Source organism: Protopterus annectens, chromosome 2.part0, assembly GCF_019279795.1.
Source record: "Protopterus annectens isolate FY-2018-M chromosome 2.part0, PAN1.0, whole genome shotgun sequence".
In the NCBI taxonomy this organism is placed as follows: Eukaryota; Metazoa; Chordata; order Ceratodontiformes; family Protopteridae; genus Protopterus; species Protopterus annectens.
Window position 1 is genome coordinate 1,101,578,509 of NC_056728.1, and position 16,650 is coordinate 1,101,595,158.

The window sequence follows — 16,650 nt, forward strand, 5'->3', positions numbered from 1 at the left end:
TTCCTGACTGTGCCAATTCTAAGGAGCTAGCAGATTTATTGCACTCCTCTTGTCAAGTGACTAGGCATTCTTTACACTGTGGATATGATGCACTAGAAGCCTCTAGCAGGGCAGCAGTGTCTGGCTCTGTCATTCAGAGACATGCATGGTTGAAGGAACAACCTTTACCGGATCATGTCAAGTCTAAGTTAATTGCTGCACCTTTGGACAAAGACTGCTTGTTTGGGGAAAAAGCAGAAGAGGTGCTTAAAAAATGGATGACAAAGCAAAATCTATACAAACAGTAAAAGATTTCTTTCAGGTTCAACCTCCTAGATTCAGCAGGAACTTTCCCTCTAAGCACTGGTCCTTTCCTGCTCCGGGCAGACAGGGCCAAGCTAAGTCCCATGGGGACAGGCCACCCAGGTCCCTACAGCAGGGACATCAGAGAACCAAACAGTGGACCACATCTGCCCCTAGGGCAGGGAGTTCTAAGTCATCCCTCTATGGCAAAAACTCCCAATGACTCCCTACCCCCCTCTGCCCTCCTTTTACCCAAAAGCTTAGAGGAGGGCTGTCCCTCTGCAAAGAAAATTGGCTGTCTGTACCCAGGGACCAGTGTGTCTTAAAGATAATTTTCCAGGGATACAAATTCACTTTCAACGAACTCCCATTTCCCAGAGGGTACCCAGACTTACCTCCCAGTCAGTGGGCAGAGGCATTAAAGCAAGTCCAAATTCTCGTAGCCCAGGGGGCAGTAGAACCTGTCCCCGCAGATCAAGCAGGCAAAGGCTTTTATTCCAGGCTTTTCCTTGTTCCCAGAAAGGAGGGCAGTTGGCGCCCCATCCTGGATCTGTACATGCTGAACACATCCCTGGTGGTCCCTAAATTCAAAATGCTAACCCTGCAGCAGCTGCTGCCTATGGTAGCAAAGAATGCCTGGTTAGTTACCCTGGACCTAAAAGATGCATACCTCCATATCCCCATAAGGGAGTCCTGCAGAAAATTCCTGCTTTTCAGAGCAGGCTCACAGCACTTTCAGTTCTCTGCTCTTTCCTTTGGCTTATCTACTACTCCCATGGTTTTCAACAAATGTGTGGCCCCAGCCATAACATTTAGCAGACAGAAAAAATATACAGCTTTATCCTTATCTGGACTACCGCCTCATTCAGGCAGAGAGCAAAGAAAAGCTGCTCCAGGACCTACACTTTGTCAAAACCCTCCTAATTTCCTTGGGGTTCACCATCAACGAGAAGAAATCAAAGCAGACTCTCTCTAGGAGGATCATTTTTCTGGGAGCTTTGCTGGACAAAGCATCCCAAATGGCCTTCCTACCCCCATAAAATCAGAGCTCCCTGCCTCTCTACTTCACCCAGCTGGCGTCCAAAAGTCACCTCACAGCAAGGAAGTTCCTGCAAGCCTTGGGATACATGGCTTCTTGCATCCTTCTGATTCCTCTGGCCAAGCTACACATGAGGAAACTTCAGTGGTAACTAAGGAACCTTTGGTGCCAAAACTCACAGCCTCTAGAGACCTCTCTCCCTCTGATCCCCTGTATAAGGGCAGTGTTGCTCTGGTGTGCAGGGGCCTGTGCCAGGAACCAGGGTCTCCCCTTCATCCACAGCCCCACTGGGCAGACCATCACCACCAACGCCTCAGACATCGCTTGTGGTGCCCACCTAGCAGGCAGGTACACCCAAGGTCTTTGGGATGCCCAACACCTTCCCTTGTATATCAACCAGAAGGAAATGACTGCAGTGCAAAAGGCTCTGGCATCCTTCCAGTCCCATCTCAGGCCAGAAGTTCTCCTTATCAAAACAGACAACACCACAGTAATGTAGTACGTCAACAATTAGGGAGGGACTTAATCTTACCCTCTGTGGAATTTAGCCATGAACCTCTGGCTGACTGCCTCCTCCATGGGATTACACCTAATAGCCCAGTGCCTACCAGGGGATCAACAACACCCTGGCAGACCACTTAAGCAGACACTTAAAGGACCGCCGTGACTGGCAGCTCCACAAAAAGATCTTTGTGCAAATCACTCAAGTGTGGGGAAATCCGGAGGTGGATCTCTTTGCTTCACACCTCAACCATCAGCTAAAGAAATTTTGCAGCAGGGAATATCACCACCTGGCATGGAAGATGGATGCCTTGACCTTTCCTTGGAACTCCATCTTTGTGTACGCGTTCCCACCTCTGCCTCTTATTCTCAAAAGTACTCATCAAGATAAGGGAGGAGGGGCCCAAGGCCATCCTCATTGCTCCAGATTGGCCCAGACAACATTTGTACCCCTTGCAGCGCAGCCTGACATCACATCCTCCCAGGCAGTTTCCCCAGATCCCAAACCTCTTGACTCAAGCGGGGGGGGGGGGGGGTGCTGCACCCAGACTTGCAGACTGTCAAGCTGTCAGCGTGGGTGATGCTCTCAAGGTAAGGGAAGGGCTCCTGCTAAGCAAGCAGGTCCTAGACATTATCACAGAGGCCAGAAGACCCAGAACCAGAAGTTCTTATGCAGAGAAATGGAAAAGATTCCATTCCACATCGCCACAACAGTTAGGAAATCCTTCTGTGTGGCACACCTCATCACTAAGGGTTTTCATCCAGAAAAAAGGAGGTAATTGTCCCACTGTACTCATCCCTCATTAGACCCATTATAGAGTACAACGCCCCCATTTGGTATGTACCTCACAAGACACCTGTAATAGCTGGAAAGGCCGCAGAAATACCTCACTAAAAGAATCACAGGTCTAAAGCAGATGTCCTATGCTGACAGTCTAAAAAAACTCCAGCTATACTCTGTGGCATATCGTCTACTCAGAGGCGATCTCTGCTTAACATACAAGGCCATGTCAAGCTGTTGGACATGCTCCATTTAAATAAATCCCAATCACTCAGAGCCACACGCTCCAGGGATCTAAACCTTGTCATCACAGTGAAAAAGCATGCTGGAGGGATAGGTTCCTGACCCAGAGACTCCCCATACTCTGGAATAGACTGCCCATACATGTCAAGCAGAGTGCCTCCTCGGCCCCCTTCAAAAGGAGCCTTGACAATTGGATGGGAGATAGGAAATTCACCCCGGGGATCATGTCAGTCGCCCTGCTAGACAGGGGTCCAGGGAAGTAAATATTGTGGGAAGAAATATCCAGGGAATTATTATGGCTAGGCTTGTATAGGCCCTAGGGCCACTAGCCTAGTACCAACCTATGAACCTGGTGCCAGTCCAGAGGGGCCAGTTCCTCACAACCTTCTGTCCCTCTCATCTTGGACTATCTAGTGGAATTACTTAATAGTGGCCTCTCCTTCTTGTTTGTTAAAATCCATGCCTCAGCCATTTCAGCTCAGTTTAATACAAACCAGCCCCTGTTCTCTCACTCTTTGATTAAGCAGTTCCTCAGAGGGGCTTCTAATATCTCACCTCCCCAAAGACCTCCCACTCCAGCCTGGGATCTTAATTATTTTCTGGAAAAACTATCCTTACCACCCTTTGAACCTGCTGCTTCAGCAGTACTAAACTTCCTCTCCTGGAAGACTGCTTTATTGCTAGCTATCACCTCAGCCAGAAGGGTTCCTGAACTTCAGGCACTGATGGCCATTGAAACCTTCATCATTTTCCATGCAGGCAGGGTTTCCCTTAGGACTAACCCCTCCTTTATGCCCAAGGTGATGTCTAATGTAACTCTCAACCAGGCCATTTATCTGCCTACCTTCTTCCCTAACCCTCAAAACAGGGGGAAATAAATCTGCAATCCCTGGACATGCACAGGAAAATCAGATACTATGTGGACCTTACTAAACCCTTCAGAAAAATAGACCAACTTCATGTCAGTTTTTCCCTAGGAGCATAAGGGAAGCCCATTTCCAAGCAGAATGTCTCTAAATGGATATTACGCTGTATCCATTTCTGCTACAGATTTCATGTGAAATCTCCCCCTAAGTCTATTCGTACACATTACACTAGGGCAGTCTTCACTTCCACAGCATTCCTCAGAGGCGTTCCCACCAGGGACGTCTTGTAAGCTGCCACCTGGACCTCGGTCTATACCTTTACAAAGCATTACCACCTTCCTCTCTTCTCTAAGGCTAGGTTAGGGTTCACCTCTGCAGTTCTGCAGGGCCTCCTTACCCATGCCCAAATGTCTAACTAATCCTGCCACCCCTCTCTTCAGCTTTGGGAATCTTCCCACAGATGATGACTGCAATGGTGAAACATGAAGAACATAGTACAGTTGTGTACTCTTACCATAAATGTAGATGTTCATCGTGTTTCACTGTTGCAGTCATGACACTTGGGTTATCCTGCTGGCAGGCCACCCACAGTCGGCCTGAATTCCAAAGTTCTGGTCCGGCGTCAGTTGCTGTCGCCTCTTCCTTGACGTCAGTGCACCAGGGGTATAAAAGATGCAGCAGACGCCATTTTCTTCAGTCTTTCTTGCTGCACGGTGCCAGAAGCAAAAGCAGTTCGCAAGTGCCGGTCGGCCGACTCCTGAGATTTTTGAAATCGAATTTCAGATCTGAAGTCTTCAATAAAGCTAAGTACCCTGTTGGGGAAACTTTTTTCTTGCTCCAGACTGATGTCAGAAAAAGTTAACAATTGTATTTCTTGTGGGAAGCAAATACCTCATAAGGATTTCCATTCTTATTGTATTCCTAGCCTAGGCCCTGACCACAATGTTGCTAGTTGTCGGTTTTGTGCTAGATTTAACCAACACACTATTAAGCGTCGGTACGATTTTGCTTTTCATTATTTTGGCAGAAGGTTTAACTATATAATGCCATCAGAACAAGCGACAACCAGAATTCATAAAAAGTGCAAGGATAAAGACAAGGACAAGCATCCGAGGTCCAAAACAGACGACAAAGTCTCTTCTAGGCCAGTCGCCAGTTTGCCGGTGCTCAGTGAGGCGCTTTAGCAGCCCCTGACTCACTCTACCTCAGAGCCACAGGCTGCCTCCGACTCCCACGTGGAGACAGGTAGGCCTCTGGATACTCAAGGTATTGGCCCTTTGGAAATTAATCCCTCAGATGGGTCCGGAGCCGCTGAGCAGGCATCGGCTTCTTAGGGTGTCTTCAGACCTACACAACTTTATATAAAGCCTACTTCAGCATCCAAGACAAAGTCTGAAACAGTTTTAAAGACAAGGAAAACAGTACAGGCTTCTGTGCCTAAGAAACAGATGCTCAAAATGGCCGAAGACCTAATTACTTTGATCAGGGGTTCCCATCCCCATCCTGATAAGAGGCCTAGGCAAGACACTGAATATGATTCCTCTGGTCAGGTTTCTATTTCCTCTGATTCCTCTTCTGATCAGGGATATTCTGTTCCTCCCTATGAGGATTCTGATGCTGAAGATTCTATTCCTTCAGCTTCTCCTCCTGAGCACTATTCTTTTGGTGAAACCCTGCATACCATGAGGGAGCATTTCCATTGGGAGAGCCAGGATTATTCCGATTCTAAGAAAAGACTTGAAGACTTTCTTTTACTTCCTCAGCACAGACCTCTTGCTATTCCCCCTGTTCTAGACATACTGGATGATGTTTTTTCAGAGTCCGGCCTGTCTCCAGACTCTTTACCTCCTGCCCCTGTTAAACCGGACAGATACTACAGGGTCCCAGATTCCCATACATTTCTTTACAAAAACCCTGCTGCTGACCCAGGGTCCCAAAGGGGTCAAGGCTGCTTCTGCCAAAAACCCTGTCCCCTCAGACAGAGATTCTAGGGCTTTGAACAGATGGGGAAAAAGGTTTACACTTCTGATACCTTGGCTGTAAGGGCTTTAAATTGTCAGTTTCATATGCTCAAATATCAGCAATACTTAATGTGTTTGTTAAAACAAAAAATGTTGACAAATTCTGAATGTTCTGAGAACAAAGATTTGCAGGATTTATTGCATGCAGCTGAACAAGTGGGAAAACATACTTTGCAATGTGGCTATGATTCAGTGGAGGCCTCGTGCAGGGCCGCAGTTACAGGTTCTGTTATTAGAAGGCATGCTTGGTTAACGGAACAGAATCTGCCTGATCATGTTAAAACAAAATTATTGGATGCTCCATTACAGCATGATGTTTTGCTTGGTGTTAAGGCAGAGGAGGTGTTAAAGAAAATGGAGGATAAGGCAAAATCAATGCAGACAGTAAAGGATTTCTTACAGGTACAGCCACCCAGATTTAGCAGGAACTGGCCTTCTAAGAATTGGTCCTTTCCAGCATCAGACCACGAAGAGGCAGATTCAGACGCCCTAGTGCCAGGTAGCAGCCCCAGGGCTCATACAGGCCCAAACAATGGGGTGCTTCTACCTCCAAAAGCAGAGAAGACAAATCACAACCTTATAGAAAACAGTCCCAATGACTTCCCTCTGCCAATGCCAAGCACTTATTTTTGGCAGCACCGTTAGGGGGAAAGCTAGCACTTTTTTCACAAAACTGGCACAAGATCACCCAGGACAAATGGGTCTTAAATATAGTCTGTCAGGGTTACAGGTTCCACATTCACACCCTTCCAAAGGCAAAAGGCATGCCAGACCTGCCACGCAATCAATGGCAAGAGGCACAAAAACAAGTTTCATCTCTTATGGACATGGGGGCTTTTCAGCCAGTGCCACTCCAAGAGCAGGGACAAGGATTTTACTCAAGACTTTTCTTAGTAATGAGAAAGGACAAAGCCTGGAGACCATTTCTGGACCTGTCTATTCTAAATACTTTTCTGGACGTCCCAAAATTTATTACAACAACTTCTGCCCATGCTGGACAAGAAGGCTTGGCTTGTAACTTTGGACCTCAAAGAGACATACCTGCATGTTCCAATCAGACAATCTTGCAGAAGATACCTCAGATTCATAGCTGGCTCACTGCACTACCAATTCTCTGCACTGCCCTTTGGCTTATCTACTGCGCCCAGGGTCTTCACAAAATGCCTGGCACCAGTAATTGCATTTTGCAAACAAAGAGGAATTCAAATATATCCTTATTTGGACGACTGCCTTATTCAAGCAAAGGACAAAGATATTCTACTACAGCAACTGGCGTTTGTAAAAAGATTACTAATTTGCCTAGGGTACAGAGTAAACGAAAAGAAATCAAAACTAGTACCCTCTCAAGAGATAATATTCCTGGGTGCAAGCTTAAATACAACTGCCCAGATGGCTTATCTCATGCCAGACAAACAAAGGCATCTGACTTCTTACTTCAAAGACATGGCAACAAAGACCCAGTTATCTGCAAGAAAAATTCTGCAGGCTCTGGGCTACATGGCATCTTGCATTCTACTAATTCCATATGTAAGACTGCATATGAGGAAACTACAATGATATCTAAAAAGTGTTTGGACTCAACATTGCCACAGCCTGGAAACGGTGATTACTCACATTCCCTGGCTGCAACAGGAATTTCAATGGTGGGCACAGGCCTGTCACCACAACAATGGACAGCCATTCACCTTACCCACTGCCAGGCAAACACTAACAACAGATGCATCAGATTATGCCTGGGGGGTGCACATGGCAGGAAAATGTATTCAGGGCACATGGCCCACAAACCAAATGCATCTTCATATCAATCAAAAAGATGCTAGCTATACAAAATGCCCTGACAGCCTTCAAGGACCTACTTCATCCAGGACAACTACTGATAAAGACGAACAATACCACAGTCCTGTGGTACATAAACAAGCAAGGGGGCACACATTCCTACCCCCTCTGCAGGCAAGCCATGACTTTGTGGAACACAGCATTGACTTATCAAGTACATCTGCAAGCACAATTCCTGCCAGGAAAGACAAATACTTTGGCAGATGAACTAAGCAGAAACCTCATGGATCCTCACGAGTGGAAACTGGACCCACAAATCTTCAACATGATAACATGGAAATGGGGATGCCCAGACATAGATCTATTCGCTTCCCCTCACAACTGCCAGCTACAAAGATTCTGCACTCGGACTCATTACAAACAAGCATGGAAAGTGGACGCCCTCTCATTCAACTGGAAAGTCCTTACAGTATATGCCTTCCCTCCTCTGCCTCTTCCCTCCAAGGTACTCCTAAAGGTCAGACAAGAGAAGCCAAAAATGATACTGATTGCCCCAGACTGGCCACGCCAGCACCGGTACCCAATCCTAAAGAGCTTGTCTCAAGGCCCAACCTGGACATTGCCTCTAATACCTCATTTGCTGACCCAACAGAACAATCAGATCCTGCACAGCCAACTCAGAACCCTAAATCTGGCTGCATGGCGGATAATGTAATCATTCAGACCACACGTCTCTCTAAAGCAGTTATGGATGTTATTTTGGAGGCCAGGAGGCCCAGCACCATAAAATCGTATGCAGACAAATGGAAGAGATTCTGTGCTTGGAACCAAGCACAGGGAATTGACTCGCTTGAACCAAATATACCTCAGATTTTGCAATACCTAACTGAGATGCTGGACAAAGGCCTATCCTTCTCATCAGTTAAGATCCATGCATCTGCCATTTCAGCTCACTACAATACGGAACCACCTATTTTTTCTCATCCACTGCTAAGACAGTTTCTCAGAGGGGCTAAAAACATAAGACCTCCAAGGAGAGCTCCAATGCCTACATGGGACGTCAATTTTGTCTTGGAAAAACTCAAACTGCCTCCTTTTGAGCCTGCCAATACAGTAGAGATAAAATATTTGTGATGGAAAACCGCTCTTCTCCTAGCAATAACTTCAGCAAGAAGAGTCTCAGAGTTACAGGCTCTAATGGCTGTGGAACCTTTTATTATTTTCCATCAGGACAGGGTTTTTCTAAGGACAAACCCGACATTTATGCCTAAGGTAGTGTCCAACGTGGCTCTTAACCAAACAATTCATTTGCCTACCTTTTATCCAAACCCACAGAATAAGGGGAAAAGACTACTGCATACTTTGGACATTCACAGACAGCTACGCTTTTACTTGGACAAGACTAAAGCCTTCAGAAAGACTGAGCAACTCTTAGTGGCATATGCTGCAGGTTCCCCAAGGAAAAGCCATTTCAAAGCAGACTGTTTCAAAATGGATAGGCCACTGCATTTGTTTCTGCTATTCACAACATGGCAAATCAGTGCCCAAGGGCATTAGGCCACATTCTACCAGAGCAGCAGCCACTTCAGCAGCCTTCCTAAGAGGAGTACCAACCAAGGATATTTTGGAGGCTGCAACATGGACTTCAGTGCACACTTTTACAAAGCACTACCATTTACTCCTCTACTCTAAATCCAGAGCAGGCTTTGCCACTGCAATTCTGCAGGGCCTCATAACCACTCCAAACTCTATTTAGGCCCAGCCGCCCAACCTCAGCTTTGGGATTCAGCCCAAGTGTAATGACTGCAACAGTGAAACACGATGAACATAGTACAGTTGTGTACCTACCATAAATGTAGATGTTCAAGTGTATTCACTGTTGCAGTCCAGGTTACCCTCCCACCACCACCCCTTTTTTTCTTTGCCAGGACTTATCTGCACCTATCTATTCTATACAACCTATGTGGTGTATTTGCTTGTAGATGAAGGTTATGTGCATGCTTTTTTATGATCATAATTTTTACAGCCTACCCTTTTGGGGGCACCGGACATCTAGGGCAAGAAAAACTGAAGAAAATGGCGTCGGCTGCATCTTTTATACCCCTGGTGCACTGACGTCAGGGAAGAGGTGACAGCAACCGACGCCGGACCAGGACTTTGGAATTTAGGCCAACTGCGGGTGGCCTACCAGCAGGATAACCCAAGTGTAATGACTGCAACAGTGAAAACACTCGAACATCTACATTTATGGTAGGTACACAACTGTATTTTTCCCTCCCGCCTTCCCCCTTATATCCTCTTTCATTAGGGAGACATAAGCTTCTCGGGGTGGTTGTTACCTACCATAGGTTCATAGGTAGGTACTAGGCTATTGGCCCTAAGGCCTATACAAGCGCAGCCAAAAAGGTACCGTGGCTTTCACCACCCAAGAAAATTATTTTCCTGTGCCCCTGTCAAGCAGAACCACAGAAGTGATCCCCAGGGTGAATTTCCTATTACCCATCCAGTCATCAAGATTTTTCTTGAAGAGTGCTAATGAGGAGCTCTGTTTGACATAGATAGGTAGTCTGTTCCAGAGTTTACGAAGTCTCTGGGACAGGAATCTACCCCTCCAGCATGTTCTGTTTATTGTGGTGACAAGGTTTAGGTCCCTAGAGTATGTAGCTCAGAGGGATTGGGATTTCTTTGTGGAGCATGTCCAACAGCTCTGGGTTTGACATAGCTTTGTATGTTAGGCAGAGATCGCCTCTGAGTAGGCAATATGCGACGGAGTAAAGCTGGAGTTTTTTTGAGACAGTCTGCGTAAGGCATCTGTTTGAGGCCAGTAATCCTCTTTGTGAGGAATTTTTGCGGCCTTTCCAGTTGTTGTAGATGGCTTATGAGGTACATACCAAAAGGGGCGTTGTACTCTATAATGGGTCTAATGAGTGATGAGTAGAGGGGGAACAATGACCTCTTTTTTTTTTCTGGATGAGAAACCTTTTGTGATGGGGTGTGCCACGTAGAAGGATTTCCTGACCACTGTGGCGATGTGATTATCAAAGGAGAGACTACTGTCCACCTGTGTCCCAAGGTCTCTTATCACACTTTCGATGTTAAATAGACTTCCGCCTATGTGGTAGTTCATGGGTACAGAGTTTTTACCAAAGGGGATGACAATGCACTTTTTGGCATTGAGCTTGAGACCATGTCTTTGACACCAGGCATCTGTCTCAGTGAGATCCTTTTGTAGGATGTCCACATCGTTCGGAGTTTCGATTATGGCTCCTAGTTTGCAGTCATCTGCAAATTTAGTTAGCCAAAGACCTTCTGTGTTAGCCTGTACTTCAGAGAAGTAGATACCAAACAGGAGAGGACCCAGGACTGAACTCTGTGGTACTCCACTTGTCACTGGTCTGATGTCAGATTTGGAGTCTGCTACTTTCACAGTGTGGGTTCTGTCAGTAAGACAATTGGCAACCCATCTTGTGACATAGGGATTTATACCTAGTTTAGTGAGTTTATCTGTAATTCCAGAGTGGGGGATGGTGTTGAACACCTTGGCGAGGTCTAGATGGGCTGTGTGAACCACCTTACCTTCATCTATGACTTTGGTGACTACTTCAAAGAAGTCTATCAGGATTTAGTAGACATGATCTGCCTTTTACAAGCCCAAACTGTGTGGGGTCCAGAGTTTGGAGATCTCCAATATCTTTGTTTAGGAGTTCCATGATGATACGTTCCATGGACTTGCAGACCAGGCTCATCAGGCTAATGGGGCGGTAGTTCCCAGGGTCTTTTGTGGCCCCCCCCCCCCTTTGTGGAGTGGGATAACTGTCGCGGTGCGCCATTCAATGGGCACAAAGCCTAAGGTGAGGCTATGATTGAACATGGTACTTAGGTGGGGTGCCAGTTCATTCTGTAGTTCATGTAGAAGGCAGCCTGTGATGTTGTCAGGTTCCATGGATGCTGTCTTCTTGGCTTTGGAGAGTGAGGTTTTTATCTGTGCAGCCATGATTACAGGAACTTTGCATTCTTCTGGTATAAAGATGGGCCCTTTAGGGGGTGAGAGGGGGGTAAAGTTAGCATTGAACCTATCTACCAGGATGTTGGCAATATCAGTTGGTTCTGTATATTTAGTGTCATTGTGCTGTAACTCAGAGCAGATCTGAGTGTTGCCATTGAGATTCTTGACATAGCTATAGAATGATTTGTGGTTGTCTTTAGAATCAGTGGCAATTTTGTTTTCATAACTAATTTTGGAGGATTTTATGAGGGATCTCAGCTTCTTACTGAGGCTGACTAGGGAGTTCCCCCAATCATGGGATTTTACTCTTTTTTGCAACAGTTTCTTTCTTCTGTTGCAGAGTTTGTTTATGGCAGAAGACCACCAGATTGGCTTCCTTTTTTTGGAGGATAGCATCTTGGTTCTGTTAGGGATAGCACAATCCATGCACTCATGTAAGTGCTTATAAAGTGCATTTGTGTAGGATTCAGCAGTCGTACCTCTATTGTCCATCTGCATAGGTGTCGTGACGTTTGCCACTTCTGTCTTAAGAAGAGTGAAGTTGGCTTTGGAGAAATATTTTACGGTTGTTTTCCTAATGGGGGTGGGAGCGGGATGTGGATGTCTAAGGTGATTAGTTTGTGGTCATATCTGACCAACAAGGAGCTGAGCCCTGGTGTGGACCACCGATCACCCATGTTGGTGATGACCAGGTCTAGGATATTGCTGCCCCTGGTGGGGGTGTGGATAAGTTGATCCAAGGCATTGGAATTGATTTCCAGAAAACAATGAGCAAAAGAGTTGGTACACGAGTAGTTTTCCCAGTTAATGGTAGGGTAGTTGAAATCGCCCATTATTAGAGTGTTGGGTTGTACCTTAATATTTTCCAGTGTGGGGTCTGTAGCAAGCTACAATCTGGATTGCAGTTTTGCCCAGAGTTAGTTGAACTTGGATAATCTCAGATGCATTATGCTGAGCAACTAGCTTGGAGGTGTGGATATCCTTAATGAATATGGACATGCCTCCACCTTTAGTGTTTCGGTCCGGGTTTGGTGGCTGAAAGGTGTGGTATGAATTATAGCCTGGTAATGCAGGGGTGCTGTCTGGAGCTTTGAACCAGGTCTTTGTCACTGCACAGATGTCAGTGTTCTCAATTTTAAGGAGTGCCTCGAGTGAATGCATTTTGAGATTTAGACTTCTAGCAATGAGTAGCATTACCCTCAGATTTTGCTTGCTTGTACCTGTTATGGTGGTGAATTTGTCATTTGAACCTTGCCTAAAAAAGGCACTGTAGGGGTGGCAAGAGTCTTTGCCAGTATCTGGAATCCCAAGGACGACAGGTGCAGGCCATCTTTGGCAAATCGGCGTGGTCTGTCGATCATGTCATCCCAGGCAGACAGATACTGGATTCCCTTAGAATGACACCAGAAGCTTAGCCAATTGTTAAAGTTAATCATTTTGTCCTTGTACTGTGGTATCATTCTGGGTGATGGCAGGATGCTACTCAGGGCTAGGGTCATACCTGCCTGGGCTACAAGATCGGAGAGCTCCTCCATGTCTCTTCATGTAGGGCCACTTTGCTATATTTCCTGGGGCTTCTAAATGGTTAGAGCAAGAAAAACTGATGTAATGGCATCAGCTGCCTTGCTTTATAGCACTGACGACCTGATGTCAGTCTATAGGCGACAGCAGCTGAACATTAAAAACATCGACTCTGGTATTTGGGCCAGCCGAGTGCTACAACAGCAGGGATAACCCACAGGTGATGACTGAAACGGTGAATACACTCAAACATCTACATTCATGGTAAGTGTACACAACTGTACTTTTATTTTTGTTGACATCAACATAAACACTTTGCAGGTATGATTCAGAATAAAAATTGGTCTGTATAACTCTGGTTCAAGAAAATTATTCCACTTTGTTATCACAGCTTTAACTTTCTGCCAGTTGGTGCAGAAACTGTAGTTTCTGTGGTGTGTGGTTTGATTCCCTCAAACCCCATTTGCCTACTGTGTGACCTTGAGCAATGTGCTTAACCAGACAATGCTACGGGGTTGCCCCTGAAAAGGGATTTTGTGTGTGTGTGTGTGTGTGTGTGTGTGTGTGTGTGTGTGTGTGTGTGTGTCTAGAGGACCTACCTGATTAACAAATGGGCATTATTGTTAACTACCACAAGTGCTTCTTTCCATGTTAAGGCCACATCCCCACATAGAAAAATATTGCCGCGAAATGGTAGCCAGACTTTGATTTTTTCCTGCTCTTTCTTGTTCCACACTTCTTCTATTTGAATTCCATCACTAGAACTGTATTCTAGTTTCTCATTCCTTCTTTAATGCCAACTTCCTTTGTTATTGATGTTAATACCCCTCTTTCTATGCCTGTTAACGAAGGGCATTGTAATTGTCTCAAATATGTTACCATTTCCTGTGTTGCTCTCCACTTCATCTTGTTTGTACCTGTTTGCCCAGATTTGAACAAGTGGTTTCTGATATAGAGCTCTTATGGTCTATATAGACCATCTTCTCTTTGTCAGTTGACCCTCCTGTCTGCTTAAGATAAACAATCTCGTATCACCCAAGCTTCTCACACTCTCTCTCTCTCTCTCTCTGTCTCACCACTGATCCAACACTCATGTCCTTTTCATACATTCTTACATTGTTTTAAAGGATTCTGACATTTCATGCTGAGCTCCAGCTCCCAAAATAATCTAGTCAGCCTTGATTCCAGTACTACTTTAAAGTCCACTGCCCATACTACCCTGTCACCTTTCATTTTGACTTTTTATGTCACTTTAACACATCCTATGTTTGCTTTTTCCTTCTTTTTATTGGGGCCATAGTATGAACCCACAACTAATTCTCTAACGTCAGACATACCTCTGAAAACCCACTCACCTTGCACAATCACCTGTCGTACTACATCTTCCCACCACCAACCTCCCCTTCTTTCACTGATATCCTTGCTCCTCTTGTCAAACAAGTCTGCCTCATCCAGTTTGTATCCTTTCTTTTGCATCTTCCCTTTTCTGTCCTAGTCTAGACTATTCAAATTTCTGTAACCTTGCTATATCTGGGCATTTCCTCTGATTTCTACTCAGAACTCACCCCCTCTTTGTTGGGTTATTGCCCCCCCCACACACACACACACTTTCTAACTCCTTACATGCCACCCCCAGGTTAAGGAATCTTAACCCACCCAGTAATCTTGTACTAGTGTAATATTTTTTTTTAAACAAAGGGTTGTAGCCACTTGTAAATTTAACAAACCCAGAATTTGCCTATTCGTACTTGATTGTTTCATCTGGTAATTTACTGAAAATGAACGGCTGCAATTGCTGCCTTGCTAGGTATATCACAGTAGTACTCCTTACTTTTTTATGGCTCTGTGTATGAGCCCCTGCATTCATCCATCTCTGTTGTCTGCTCTTTTTTTAAACTGACCTCTAGTCAACCACCCTACGATCCCAATAAAAGAGATGGGTCATGTTTGGGTCCTGCTTCACCCTGCAATTAGGCTTTTCTTCTCCATGGAGGAAATGACCTTGCAGGCTGCAGCCTCTAAGTTTCCCTTCCCTAAGTGTTTCCTGCTTGTCTTGGGAGTGTCCTACTGTAGCCCTGTAAGTGCTAGAGAGCATGGTGTCTTAGCCTACAGTCTCTAAGACTGCCACTCTTTCAGTGAAGAGAGGTAAGGGTTCAGGAGCAAACAACGGGTGCACAGCCCAGTTATTTTATGGGATGTAGTCCTTACCTGAACAGAGTGAGCATGATGCACGCATTACTGCCTATATAAGCCTGCCTGGCCCCTCCCCACCTACCATAGTAGCCAGGTAAGCAGTTAGGAAGGCATGTCCCAGTCTCCACAAGGACATATTCCCATCTGTCATCAAACCCCTACTCCCACTCCAACATAAGCACATCCATATTTCCTGCCAGCACTTTTAAGCACCCGAGACGCTATTCAAACTCTGATTGCCCTGGTTGTTGACAGGGTTTTAGCCCTTTATACCACTCTGTGGGGGCCACAACAGAGGTCTTATTTTGTGGTCCTCTTTCATATATGTAAACTATTGGGTGGTTTCTGATCCAGAAACCAATTCATTTTTGTTTTGCTCATAAAACTACATAGGGTATGACTGACTGGACATTCGCAACAGAAGGCTGAAAACAGCAATGTACTTTGTTTGCCTAACTCTTTTTAATCATATTATACCCTTCTTGTTTATTACGCCTTCTGACAGTTACCCTAAAAGGGATAAAACACATTGTGCTTTAACTTTGGTCTCTCTGCTTTGTCCTGCTGGCCAGAATAGTTAATTTCTTATAAACGTATTCTTTATAACTCAAAAGTCTGGATTCTATTATAAGATGTAGTAGAAAATAAAGTAGCATGCTCCATTGATATGAACTGCAGTTATATTAACTATTCCATAAAAGGAGACATTTCTCATAATATTGCATTAGTCAAATAAATGTATTCTGTTTTTCATTGTTTTCCTTTACCAGCATTTCTGTTTTTTTATTTTTAAATTAGAGAGGCTAGTGGTTGTAGCAGAGCACTATGAAAAGAGCCTGGAAGACATGTTAAAGCAGAAACCTCCAAGGTACGTTTATGTCATACTTGTCAGAATGGTGTGTTTCCTTTCATCAAACAAGAACTTTTATGGATTCTGCACAGAACTTGGACCTGGTAGCTTTATTAAACAGTTCCCCATCCATTTGCATGACTGTATTGTAAATGAGTAATTTACAGGCCAATGTCCTTGTTTGATCAAACATAGTTGTGATATGTTGCAGTGGTTAGTTGTGTTTTTTTTCATTTGGTTGTTACACTGTCTGTGGAATGTGCATGCTTTCTCCATGCCTATATGGGTTTCATTTCACCTCCCACATATGGAAATAGTTGATGTTTCATGCATCTGTCCTGTACCCTTGCCCCTGTGGTCTGGATACCAGGTGAATATGGTTGACAGAATTATTTATCTTTTAGCTATGTTAGTGGACTAGTTCATTAGGTATGTACATTTATACAGTAATTTATCTTATGAAGTAGTAGAAGCACACGGAAGTTGCACATGGGGAAGGATTTGTAGTGAAGGGGTAGCAGTCATTGACCAGTGATGCTAGCTCAGAGGCATGTGCTTATGTAATGATGCA

General features: G+C 45.0%; 1 protein-coding gene across 2 annotated transcripts in view; it reads left to right on the forward strand.

Annotated features, from left to right (window-relative positions):
* The first annotated feature begins 16,032 nt into the window (after nt 1-16,032).
* Nucleotides 16,033-16,650, forward strand: part of TBCK (TBC1 domain containing kinase) — a 1,512,759-nt gene continuing 1,512,141 nt past the window's right edge. For both annotated transcript variants that reach the window (XM_044061297.1, XM_044061298.1), the window contains exon 1: nt 16,033-16,097. In XM_044061297.1, the coding sequence (XP_043917232.1) occupies nt 16,075-16,097 (23 nt within the window). In that variant the 5' untranslated portion in view covers nt 16,033-16,074. The remainder of the gene's footprint in view (nt 16,098-16,650) is intronic.